This window comes from Plectropomus leopardus, chromosome 2, assembly GCF_026936395.1.
Source record: "Plectropomus leopardus strain MGB_pleo_1.0 chromosome 2, ASM2693639v1, whole genome shotgun sequence".
In the NCBI taxonomy this organism is placed as follows: domain Eukaryota; kingdom Metazoa; phylum Chordata; class Actinopteri; order Perciformes; family Serranidae; genus Plectropomus; species Plectropomus leopardus.
In genome coordinates this window covers 9,694,095-9,707,372 of record NC_142177.1, presented here as the reverse complement: position 1 = coordinate 9,707,372, position 13,278 = coordinate 9,694,095, and the positions used below count along the sequence as shown (strand labels likewise).

The 13,278-nt window shown below is 39.3% G+C and overlaps 1 protein-coding gene across 8 annotated transcripts in view; it reads left to right on the top strand.

Annotated features, from left to right (window-relative positions):
• LOC121952968 (inositol 1,4,5-trisphosphate-gated calcium channel ITPR1) overlaps nucleotides 1-13,278 on the top strand; it is a 107,191-nt gene that overhangs the window by 41,567 nt on the left and 52,346 nt on the right. For 2 of the 8 annotated variants that reach the window (XM_088084243.1, XM_088084238.1), the window contains exons 29-41: nucleotides 120-257; nucleotides 341-466; nucleotides 552-752; nucleotides 839-1,090; nucleotides 1,347-1,472; nucleotides 1,566-1,694; nucleotides 2,302-2,319; nucleotides 4,871-4,897; nucleotides 5,365-5,485; nucleotides 6,197-6,381; nucleotides 6,466-6,614; nucleotides 6,720-6,831; nucleotides 8,332-8,367. In XM_088084243.1, the coding sequence (XP_087940369.1) occupies nucleotides 120-257; nucleotides 341-466; nucleotides 552-752; nucleotides 839-1,090; nucleotides 1,347-1,472; nucleotides 1,566-1,694; nucleotides 2,302-2,319; nucleotides 4,871-4,897; nucleotides 5,365-5,485; nucleotides 6,197-6,381; nucleotides 6,466-6,614; nucleotides 6,720-6,831; nucleotides 8,332-8,367 (1,620 nt within the window). The remainder of the gene's footprint in view (nucleotides 1-119; nucleotides 258-340; nucleotides 467-551; nucleotides 753-838; nucleotides 1,091-1,346; nucleotides 1,473-1,565; nucleotides 1,695-2,301; nucleotides 2,320-4,870; nucleotides 4,898-5,364; nucleotides 5,486-6,196; nucleotides 6,382-6,465; nucleotides 6,615-6,719; nucleotides 6,832-8,331; nucleotides 8,368-13,278) is intronic. The other 6 variants (XM_042499861.2, XM_088084264.1, XM_088084253.1 and 3 more) reach the window with 5 other exon arrangements.

The following is a 13,278-nucleotide window of genomic DNA, read 5'->3' as shown; positions in this document are numbered from 1 at the left end:
TATTAAAGAGGGCCCTAAACGTTAACAAGCTTTTTTGTAAATGTTGCATAGCCTCAGAGACATTATCTCAGTTTTTCCACATACCTTTCCCCCTTGCATTTTTTTTCTTTCTTTGTCAGATCCTGCTGCGTCTCAGCAAGCTGTGTGTTCAAGAAGGTCTGTCAGGTAGGAAGAGTAAGAAACAGCAGCAGAGGTTGCTGAGGAACATGGGGGCTCATGCTGTCGTCCTCGAGCTCCTGCAGATCCCCTATGAGAAGGTAGCAATCAATCGTTTTGAGTGCTCAATGGCATGCTTTTTGGTCTTGTGTAAAAGTGGTTAAACAGCTATTTTCCTCTTTAGGGAGAAGATTTGCGTATGCAGGATATCATGAAGTTAGCCCACCAGTTTCTACAGAATTTCTGTGCAGGAAACCAGCAGAACCAAGCCTTGCTGCACAAGCATATCAATCTGTTCCTTAACCCAGGGGTAAGCATCCTACCAGATGAAGCACCACTCGATACCCACAGTGTGTAACTGTTTAAACATCTCCTTTTTTTTTTCTTTTGTTCAGATCTTAGAAGCCATCACCATGCAGCACATCTTCATGAACAACTTCCAGCTGTGCAGTGAAATCAATGAACGTGTGGTTCAGCACTTTGTCCACTGCATCGAGACACATGGCCGCAACGTCCAGTACCTCAAGTTTCTTCAGACTATTGTCAAAGCAGAGAATAAATTCATCAAAAAGTGTCAGGATATCGTCATGGCAGAGGTCATGCGTGGTTAACACCTTTGTTTAAAATGTGTGAACTACAGTTTTATTATGTCCTCACACTGTATATTTGATTCTTCCTACAGCTGGTGAATGCCGGTGAAGATGTTCTGGTCTTCTATAATGACCGCGCTTCCTTCCAGACACTCGTCCAGATGATGCGCTCAGAGCGAGACCGCATGGATGAGAACAGTCCTCTGATGTACCACATACACTTGGTGGAGCTCTTGGCTGTCTGCACTGAGGGCAAGAATGTTTACACAGAGATCAAGTGCAATTCTCTGTTACCGCTGGATGACATTGTGCGGGTGGTGACTCATGAGGACTGCATCCCAGAGGTGAGAGGAGCCTCAGACTGAGCCATGCTGGGATTTCAGTGTGATTACACTGTAAGCCAGATATGGAGCAAACTCACAAAGCACCAATACAGAGGCTTACAAAACAGTTCTCAGTGCATCTCAATTTCAGGTTTCACATTCTATAAGCAATGGAAAAATGTTTTCAGCAATATTGTTTCTTTAAGAAGTTTTGTGCATCAGTGTTGGATTGTGTGATGATCTACAATTTAACTTTTAACTTCTCCTAATCTTTCAGGTGAAAATTGCCTATATCAATTTCTTGAATCACTGCTATGTGGACACTGAGGTGGAAATGAAGGAGATCTACACCTCGAACCACATGTGGAAACTCTTTGAGAACTTCCTGGTTGACATTTGCAGAGTAAGGAACATGCTATCTGCATCTTTTTTACCTCACCTACTGAACGAGGTTTGTCAAAATAAAAGCAATTTTGTTATGATTTGATGCTTACAGGTGTGCAACAACACAAGCGATCGTAAACACGCAGACACCATAATGGAGCGCTATGTGACGGAGACGGTCATGAGCATCGTGACGACTTTCTTCAGCTCGCCTTTCTCTGACCAGAGCACCAGCCTGCAGGTACCCCCAACTGTCATATCAAACACTATGCAAGAAAAAGCAGTCAAGTTTAAAGGTATAATAATGTGACATTTCTGCATTAAAATGGCTAAAAGGGACTATACCTATGTCATATATTTTGTTGAGTTGTGCTCTTATATCGTCCCAAATGTTTCCGACAATGTGCAAACCCAGAAAAGTCTCTTTTGATTCAAGGTAACAATGCGTTTCATTTGGTTGCTTGTCAGTGACTTCATATCGTCTGCATCCTCTCTAGTTGCTCTAACTTCCAGGGAAACACGATAAACATCAGATTATATGACTTCATTATGTTCTATTATTTATGAAAGTAGGTGTGATCAACAGCAGCTGTGTCACACATGCAGAGTAATGTAAACCTGCTGCTGTGAACTTTCCTCATAGACTTATCTTGATCTCTGACTCATACAGTATGCCTGAAATGTTCTGTGCACTCACATGTTTAAAGGTCATCTTTCTTAAAATATACTTTTAAAGAATCACAGCCCTGATATGAAGCTGTATATAATCTGAGATGTGACTTTAATCCCTATATATAAATAGCTGCTTACCTCCTGCTTATTAATGTACACTATGCATCATGCTTTAGGTGGCCATCAGAAGATATGTAAGTACAGACAGAATATAAATTAGGTTCCCTCAGTTTTAACCAAGTAGCATGACCCTCCCCTCCAAAGAAATCCCTTGTTCAAAAGCCAGACTCTAAGATTAAAACCAAACCATCCACTGCAGTCATTTTCATATTAAAGGATGGCTTTTCTCTTTTTTCCCCTGGATCTTTTTTCCCATGTTTTTTTTTCGAAGTGACTAATGGGGACAAAAATTGATCTTGTATTGAGAGAGACACCTGCAGCTGGCAGCCATGAAATAGGCTGCAGTCTAACAATTTGGGGCAATATGCTTTTTATATCCACTTAAAGTGCTTGTTTTTGCCACTGACAGACTCAGATTATTTGATTGTGATTTGACACTGATTGTGCCACCAGATTCCATTCAAATTCATTTTTTGATTGGTAAAACACACTTTTTTCACTTGCAAAAGCGGTCTTTTTGTTTTGTCTTTCCAATATTCCAACAATCCCCAACTCTGGTTTGGTCACAATAAACACTTCATTCACCAAGTTAGATGTGAACATATGCTGGGTCTATACACAATTACAGTAAGTTATTGTTCATTTGAATGAGATCTGCTGACATTGTCAGTGGCAATTTCAGGGCTGTTTCTAATTAACCAAAAAGATCTTATAAAAATGTTTATCTCTGTAGAGATCCCTCTATAAGACACTAAGACCCTCAGACACTAAAAATAAAAATCGGAGGCTGTCAGTGTAAAAAAAAAAAAAAAGCAGTTAGTGTACAAAAAAAATTCTGCTGCATAATTGGTTGAGTTGTAACTCTGCAGTCTGTTTCGTGGCTGCCAGTTGCAGAGCTCTTGCTCAATAGTGGCCCAATTTTAAAAAAATCTTGTTTCCATTAGTCACTTAGACACACAAAATGGTCAAGGTTGAAAAATATCAAAGTTACCCTTTAAGTGCTTCCCAAAGTCGTCAAATTAGTGCTTCCTTGGAGTTTCTCAGAACTAGTTTTCCTTCTGATTAACAACAATACAAGTGGTAAAGGAGACTGAATGTTCCCCTTCTCTTCCATTCATTTGTGTTAATCAGAGTAATGTTAGTCATGGTCCGGTAGAGCTAATGGAACATTACAAAGTTAAGACCAGTTAATCATGACTGTGGCTGTTGGCATCCTGTTGAGCTGATTAATCTCTTCCTTTGTAGACCCATGGAAAGTTACCCCTTTTCTAATATAAACCACCTGTCATAGATTTATAGAATAAGTATTTTATTATATATATTTATATATATATTTAGGGGTGTAACAATACATCGATCTGCATCAATATATCGATTAAATGAGCAACGATCACGTAACATCGATGCAAAGTGTAAACATCGATCCATATCATCCTCTTTCAGGCGTGCCCTTATTTTAAAAGTCTGTGTCACCTTCACACAGCATCCGGCAGATGAGGGCGAGGAACCGAGAGAAAGATAATGAGGATAACGCTTTTTACTCAGGAATAAATCATCAGTGTAGAAATGTTTTGTTTTCGGAGGAACTGCAGGTTAACAGATAGCACACGTCATATGTAAACAAGAGCCATAGTGAAGAAACGCAACGTACCTGCCGGGCCACGTCACTGACTAATTGCTAACGTTAGGTTAGCTGCTCTGTTTCAGCAATGTTGACTGAAAAAAACGTGCACGTGAGACTGAAAGTCATCCGTGCTGTTCTGTTGAGAGGTGCAGGGACTTAAACCAGCGGTGAGTAAGACAAAGCTTAAAAATTGTAAACTGGTTAGGTTATAAGTAGAGGAAAAGTCCTCTATCCGCTAAACTAAATTCTGCTATGTTAAATGCCATAGGCTTATGCTAATAACTTTAGCATGTTGTATATGTGGAGAAATGTGACCTACAAAAGACAGTTGTTTTGTCTATGATCCTTGACAGTTATTATTCAGTTTTATACATTAGTGAAAAGATAATGTTGTAAATCCACGAAATTTTAGCAAAAATTATTATGGTTTGAATTAAAATGAAAACATTTTTTTCAGAAAGCATTTTCAAGCAGAATTAACTAGTTTTAATCATTTCCTATTATGTATATGATGTTTTTATCTTTTCTGGCCAAAAGCAAAGAAAGGGGTGGTAGCTTCTCCTGTGACCGGCTGTGTTAAATGAGCATATAATATTGGCCCATATCGATCGCAGGCACCTAATTCGAATCAAATCGAAATCGTACCGTGGTACACTTTGTAATATCGGCAAATATAGCATCGCTGTCCGAAAAATCAATATAATTGTATTGTGATAAAACCAGTGATTTACACCCCTAATAAATATATAAATCTGTGTCTGTGTGTGTGTGTGTGTGTGTGTGTGTGTATGTATATTTTAAACTTATTCATTTATTTTCAGTGCTTTAGATCACATTTTACGAATTCAAGCTTTGCATTACAGTGCACCTTACATATCTCCAGGAATGACAGCAGCTGTCTCTGAAATGTATAATATTGTATTTTGAAGTGTATTTATGATGCATCTTGAATATTTTCCTTGCATATTTTGTGTCTTCACTGCTTGTATCCTCTGCTGCAGGCCTCTCTGTTGGGGAAAATATTTCAGGTATTTGTGCAATTCAGTGGGGAAAACACAGAGTGGGGTAATGGGTGTAATAGGAAATTATTTACATTTTTATTTAAGTATGTGTGAATATTGTGAGAGGGGACTAAGTAAGACTGGGCTAGGTTTTGCCAAATGTCTACTCTGGGATTATTAGGTGTCCTTTAAAAGTAACAAACCACCGCTGTTGGCATGCTGTTCTGACTACAGGTGCTGTCACACCAGCTAAGCTAAATCACTGTGGAGAGGTGTGTGCATGTGCGAATGTGTGCATGCATGTGTGCGTGTGTGATATTAAAAGGTAAAGGCAATGGTCCAGACTATTTGTGCTGTGCTGTTGATGACAGATGGGTATCTTTTATGTTTTCAAGGGACATTTTTCTTTCTTTCTAGACGAGATCAGTCAGTCTGGTTAAATCAATATAATAATCTTCAGCTCCTCTGCTTTTTTTCTTGCACCTTCTTCTCAGACCAGGCAGCCAGTCTTCGTGCAGCTGTTGCAGGCAGTATTCAGGGTCTACCATTGTACCTGGTTGATCCCAATCCAGAAGGGATGCGTTGAAAACTGTATCAAAGTGCTCTCTGATGTCGGTAAGATCAAGATCCACACATCAATACCATATCTTAATCACTACATCTTATAATGCCTGGCCACATCCTCCAAACTAATGGAAGGCAGCATTTCACCTTCAAGCCAACTAAAATACTCTTGTAGCTTTTTGAAAGGAAGCATTCTTACACCAAAGGTGTATGGTTTGTTCCAGTATTGGGGGGTACACATATGAAACGGGTGGTTTGGGGGTTCTCCATTTAAAAAAATTGTGTCAAACACTTAAATTCCTTAAAGCCGGGACCTTTCTATGCACTAATTTGTGGCTTTTCTGCATCAATTTATGGTGTTAATGCCTTAAATTTTGTCAAAGTAAAAGTCCTCTGCTACTTTCATGTTTTTATTGTGCAGCAAATGTAAATGTTCTTGCTTAATTGCCTTGTTAACTCGTAAAGCACGTCATTGAAACATAACATAAACAAAGCAAAAGTCTCAAAATCACCAACTCTCAAAAAAAACCAACAAAAAACCACTTAATTCAGAGAGTTCCAAGCAGCAGTTCTCATATTTTTGGAGGCAGACCAAAATAATAGCTGGCTGTATCTTACACATTGCACCTTAAACAGTTGTGTGTATTTTATGTCAGACTTCTTCATTGCATTTACTGTTAATGAGAGAGTTTTGAGCAGAAGTTTGTAAAGCTTACTTATCCTCACATACTGCTTGTGTGCATCTCTGTCTGTTCCCTCCAGCTAAAGGCAGAGCCATAGCCATTCCTGTGGACCTGGACAACCAGGTGAACAACCTGTTTGTGAAATCCAACAACATTGTCCAAAAGACAGCCATGAGCTGGAGACTTTCTGCTCGCAACGCTGCCCGTAGAGACTCTATGGTGACAGCTTCAAGGGACTACAGGAACATCATCGAGAGGCTTCAGGTAAGGCATTGGAGAGCATTTTCTGCTTGCTCGTGTGGACTAAATTGTTCAGGCAGTAAGGATGTTTCCTTGTCTTGACTGCAGGACATAGTGTCAGCTCTTGAGGACCGTCTGCGGCCATTGGTCCAGGCTGAGTTGTCAGTTCTGGTGGATGTGCTGCATCGGCCTGAGCTGCTCTTCCCCGAAAACACAGACTCGCGCAAGAAGTGTGAAAGTGGGGGTTTTATATGCAAGTAAGCACTGGAAATTTCTTCCTCAGCTAAATATTATTGGCCATATGTGTAAGCTCATTCATTGCAGATGAGACTTATTAACTAATCTTATTAACTAATGTGCAGGCTGATTAAACACACCAAACAGCTGCTGGAGGAGAACGAGGAGAGACTGTGCATCAAAGTTCTGCAGACCCTGCGAGAGATGATGACAAAAGACCGTGGTTATGGAGAGAAGGTAGGAGAAGCTGCAGAGCTCAGAAATGGTGGGGTGATGTACTCCATGAGCACAGTATAACTGTGCACACACTGTATACTGTACTGTGTATAATGGATAAATACTGCCGTATTTGTATTTTAATGCTGGTGCATATATAGGATTTCTATTCAGGGATATTAACTTTGCAGGGACTACAAATAAAAGAAACCATACGATCATAGATTGATCTGTGAAGTCTTCACACAGAAACAGCAATATGAGATACATTCTTTATGCCATTAAATTGTGTAGCCATGTAGGTGTAATTGTATATAATTTTACAGCATCACTGCATCACACAGTAGGGCCCCATCCCATTTCTTATTTTCTTCTTATTATTATAAGGGATAGAAGGTGAAATCTTCCCCTATGAAATGGGACAACTGTTCAAGACCCCACCACTGGCAGTGTTCTTTATGCTAACCTTAGCAACCAGTGGTCCTACACTGTGAGTCTGCACTGATATTAGAGGAGCAGCAACTTCACTGCTGGACTTCAGTTGAATTTCAGGTGTCATATACCATCCAAGGTGTGGAATGCAATATGGAAATATGACAAAATGTGGTACTGTCATACACAAATCAGCAATAACACTGAAACTTTATCCAGATAACTACTTAGCTACAGAAACATTAGAGCGCAAATTTACACTACTTTTTTTGTTATGCTTGTTAAAAAGAAAAGGACCATAATACACTGAAACTACATTAAACAAAAAAAAATACAATGATTATCATAATTCTTAAATAATTTAGAAAATACATTTGTGGGTTTCCTTTCGTTGCATGTGCAGCCAACCTGCCGATAATATCTCCTAACACTCGGTTTGAAGTGTGCCTCTTTAAAACAAGAACAGGGATCTGCATATGCATTTATCACAGAGCCTTTAACATCCAACAACACAACACTATTTTTTGTGTGATCTGAGCAAAGGAATTAACATTTTCTTACATCGGTCAAAAAACTTAAATAAAAGTTCTGCAGGACTCTTAGTGTAAACATGAAAGAATATAAATACAACCACTGGCTATTACAACAAATTACAAACGATTAAAAATCAATACAGCGTTCTTGTTAATCAATATCATAATGAAAACATAATATCCTGATATTCAGGTTTATTAATATTTTCTTACACCCCTTTCACACACACACACTTTTGAAACACTATCTGCCAAGTGTACTCTTTATTTTGAAGGAAATTGGCTTGTCCCTCCTGCCACAGTCACCTCTGCACACAGACTGGTCACATTCTCAGAAGTGCTTTGAGCTGCACTCACCACTGTATGACACTGCACTAATTCTGCTCACCGCGGCTAATGTCCATTCATGAATGCATTTTCCTCTGAGCCGCTGAAGTTGATAATTATACCCACAGTCTTAACTAATTTACATGTCATGCTGTATCAATGACCTCTGCTTTAGCATCCTCCCTTCTGTGTTGTTTTCTAATCCCTTAAACCCTCTGTTCTCTTTCAGCTCAGGGCCTTTGATGATGAGATGGATATGCCTAAGGTTGTCTCTCTTTTTCTTCTACTCGTGCCCTTATTTCCCTGCGCTGCTGTCTGTTGTTGCCTGTAACTGTCCTGCAGTAGCTGCTGTGGCTGTGTGTCGAGGGTAGCTGAGGCTCTAGGCACAGCTGGTAATAAGTAGAGGTAGGCTGATTTCTCACATAAAACAGTGAACTGAAAACAGTGAGGAAGAGTCGGAGAGAGACAGTGAGAGATAGAGAGATGAGGTTGCTGACTGTGTTGCTCAACAGAGTTGTGTTATTCCAAGTTTGAAGGTGAGTCACTTGTTGGCTGGGCGAAGTGCCAGAGCTGCATCTACGTGGCCTACTTTCTGCCAATGTAAGCACCATATCAAGTTAAAGTCATTTTGGGACATATTTACTGTATATTTTAACACTGATTCCAGTTTAAAACTGATCCAACATTTTATTTTACACTTAAAAGATAATATAGATAAACTTTAATAGTCTCACACAGGGGAAATTCAGACACAGCTTAAAAGTCAAACGCAAAGTAAAAAGTAATTGAGTGATTGATAAAATTGACCCCCCCCCCCCAAAAAAAAAACAAGCCTAAAAGTAAATGAAGGACAACTAAAGCTATGCAAAGAAGAGAAGTGTTTAAATGAAAATTAAAAAATAAACAAGATTAAAAAAAAGCTAAAGTAAAATACACAAAAGCCTATGCAAAGGGGAGAAGTGATAAAGAGATAAATACAAATGAAACAAGATGTTAAAAAAATTAAACAAGATGTTAAAAAAAACTAGACAAATAAATCTAAAGAAAAGCAAAACTAGAGCTTTTATTATAATAAAAGCTACATAAATGAAAAAGGACTGAAAAATAAAAAGAGGAGTGAAAAATAAAAAAAAAAAGAAGACAAGAATAAAATTAGATTAAAGCTTCCTTTCACTTCTACAAATTATACATTCAGCAGGAAAGCAGAAAACAAATGTAAAAAATTAAGCATATATAAAGGCAAGAATAAAGAAAAAAGACATGATAACTTGACAAAAATGAACAAAAAAGAGTAAGCTCTCAATAACATATAGAATGGCATCACTTAATTTGGGACATAAGGTAAAATAGGGCAAATAAGGTTTTACATCTTGGGCTTTTTAAATATGAGCAGTCAGTCAACATGAAAAGAATAGGAAAAACATGGCAGAAAACAATCTTTTTTAATAAATAATAAACATGAATACATTAATGATTAATTAATGAATGATTTAATGAATAAATGGAATTACCCATGTAAAAGCAAACAAACTTGATTGTCCCATGTTACCCGAACACACCATTAGAGTGAGGTATGGGTTCTTGATGTGTTTGAAGTTTATTAATTATTTTACTTAGCATTGTGTTTTCTTTATTAAAATATGGCAGAGAACCATAACAAGCTCTTGAAGTGACATCCAAGTATTCAGAGTTTTAGGTCGTTTTCTTGGCAGTCTACCAAAAAGTGGACCACATTACCTGACTTCACCCCAGGTGGGACATTCCATAAATGTCCCCAATATTTAATGAAAAACTGGCCATGACTGGTTTTATAGTAATGTCATGAAAGTCTTATCGCTTCCTTCCCTCTTCTTTTCATGAAGGTGTTGTATCGTCTCTGTCAATGATCAACTTTCTAAAGGGAGTTTCCCCTGCAACTCCTTTAGGTGCCAACAGGGGTCACTGTGACTGTGCATGTGTATGTGTGTATATTAATGAATGTAAGGGGCTGTGGCAGTCATTGAGGCTGTGTCCTAGTTTCCCTTGCCTGAGAGCTGCACGATTCCTGGGCCCCTGCCAACTCTAGGCCGAGGTTACATAAGAACCAAGCTTTTTTTTTTTTCCTGGAACTCAGCCTCTTTGCTGATGTGTGACCTTCAACAGTAATTGCCAATAAAAGTGTGGAGGAGCTGTTTACCCACACTGCCAGTGTGTGTGTGTGTGTTTGTATGTGTGTGTGTGTGTGCGTGCGTGCGTGCATCTGTGTGTATCTGTGTGTATAAATGCAAGTTGCAATCATGGGGGGAAGAGTGTGAGAGAGGGAGATGATCCCAAACCACACCTGTTTAATGCTGTATCTCTGTCTGTCTGCACATGAAAAGCGGGTCTGATGTAAGAGTGGCATTTGTCGCCACATGTGTCAGTCTTCATGTCTCTCTTCTCTTTTTTACACTTTTGGCCCCCACCAAATCATTGTGGCATAATTCTTCACCAGCTACTCCAAACTCACACCCTTTCTCGCATGGATGCAAACACACGCCTACGCTGTGTAAACTTAATGGTTGTGAGTGTTTGTGTAGGTGTGATATGAAAGTGCGTAGTTGGCTCTTGTCACCCTTTGAGTAAAGCAGAGTATGATTGAAGAGGAACAGGGTGAATGTGAGTGCTTGTTTAACAGGAAGTGTGTCTGTAGATATATATATATAGGTCACATGAAGTAGGTTTATATAGTAATATTCTGCATGAAAAGTTTATATCATGGCTTTTTTTTAAAAATAGAGATAACATGAGCTGCATTTTTGACCTCCGCAATGTGCACATACCACACTGTTGCTAAATGTCAGGGAGGTGATTGTCGGCTAAATTTGTTGCTCTTTGGCTGTCAGTTATGTAAGAGGAGTTCATGATACACACTGTTGGGCTTTTACTCTCCCCTCTTCACCTGGCCTCATGTGTGTGTGGTCTAGTCGAAGCCGTTATGCAAGCCCCTCCATGTTAAAAGTAAGTCGTGTTTCATCCCTTTCACCTCCCTGCCCCGTCCCTTGGCGAGCTTGTCAGCGGATGGATTTGGAAGTTAATGTTCTCTTCGAGTTTTAAATTTTAAGACGGCATCTGGCTGGCTTTTTTTTATCCTTTCACTCAACATTCTCACAGCAGTGGTGCTTTGCCCACTCAGGTCAAGGCAGAAATTCATTTTGCAGCGCTCGTATAGATCTAGGTCAGTTGAAAATGACAGAGCACGGTCTTTTTTAATTTTCTGTCTGCGCATAACAAGCAGCCGAGTGGTAAACCCCAGCGTTCATATCATCCACCGCTGGTTCAAACATGACTCAGTCTGAGCCTGCAAAGACACAAAGATGTGTTTATTTACGCACTTTTTGAAAAAACACCGAAACATAAAGTAGAATGTACTCTCTGTACATGTGTGTGTGTGTGGTTGCACATATTGGGCTGAAAGGTGTGAGACTGATCAGGGGTTTGCCCCGGGGAGTTTCCAGTTTTGTGGAATGCACTGTAGTCAGGGCGGATGTGGCAGCTATGAGGGGTTACCCTGTGGTGTCTTTGGTCAGACTGGGGACGATTAGCTTCACTGATCTACTCTGATCAGCATGTTGCTTTGTGGTTTGACGTGGTGGCAGTGAGGCCATGTCTACAGACTTATGGAGGACGCTGCTCCTCCTGTGTGTGTGTGTGTGTGTGTGTGTGTGTGTGTGTCTGTGTGTCTGTGTGTCTGTGTGTGTATGTATGTCTGTATGTCTGCCTCCCTGACCTGTGGTTGAACTCTGACCCACTGTGCTGTCTTCAGGCAAGATTAAATCAGTTGTTGTGCTTGTAAAAAGTGACTTTAGAGTCTTGAGACAGAATAATCCAAGTCATATGTCTCAAGTCAAGACTACAAAATAAGTACAAAGCAGAGTAGTCATAAGCTTTGAGATTTGCTCCTCAACAAATGTGCTAAAAGTATAAGGCAGATACGAAAGGCTGAGTTATAGTTATAAGCATAAATAATAATAAAAAGATGATGTGTGGAGTCAGAAGGCCAGTTGCGGCCAAAAACAATTGAAGGTCAGTATAACTGTCTGTAAAAGGCTGTGGCATGCTTATTTTTTAAGATACAAACTGAACAACGTAAATAGAGGTGTCCAGACCTTTTTTAATTGGGGCCACATTAGATAATGTGAAAAAAACCTTGGAGGCCACCTGCTTCTGGCATCAAATGGGTTATAAAAAATCCCATATAAATGGGACAAATGCAACTGTTTTATCATTCAGTGAAAAAGTATTCAACTTTCCATCGCGGGCCATCACTGTCTACTGTACGCCTCTTTACTATGGCCATGTCTGCTAACTAACAGGAAATGTTTGCTGTAAGGTAACTATTCTGTTTGCTTGTTTACCATTTGTTTCTGAAAACACATAAATTCTGCCCGCAAAGTTCATACAAGATGTATTTCTACAAACTGTATGCCAGTCCTGCCACAAGGGTTGGACAATATGGCTTTAAAATAATATCAAGATATTTTTAGACTAGACTATATGTCTTGATATTTTGAAAGCTTTTCAAAACTTCTGTAAACTACTAAAATGCAAAATTACTACATGAGCTACAGTTGCCAATAAAGTAGGTACTGCCTTAAAATAAAGTTACATAAATTCCTGTTATAATAAAGTTAAAGAAAATACTGTTATAATGTTAAATTATATGCATCGAGTATATTCATATTTTCACCCACCCCTAGTTCTGTGCCTGACTTTTCATACCCAAACCACGTCCAAAAGGCAGAAGGAGCCGCTGATTTGGGTACAAGCTCCTCCTCAGTTTGAGCAGCCCGGTTTGTGTCAGTGTCTTGTGCTGAATCCCTTTGTTCAGTATCGCTTTTCAGCTCCTCCATGTTTGTTTTTTTTTTTTGTGCCATGCATTGTGCCCCCTTGGCCACGTGGACGGAGGCAAAGGGTTATCAGATGACGTGAACAGAATAAACAATATAGTATAATATAAAACTATAGACATTTTTTGTCATCAGAGAATATATTTCAACATATTGCTCAACCCTACTGTCATCTCCACAGTTGTTGACTGTGAAGTGACGCGGTAGCTGAACAAAGCTCTGTTTAACTTTGTCTCCAAGGTCTCGCCTGAGCTCATTTTCATCAGCTCTTTGAAAGTTTGTACAGCTCTCTCGGCCAGGCCGTTGGA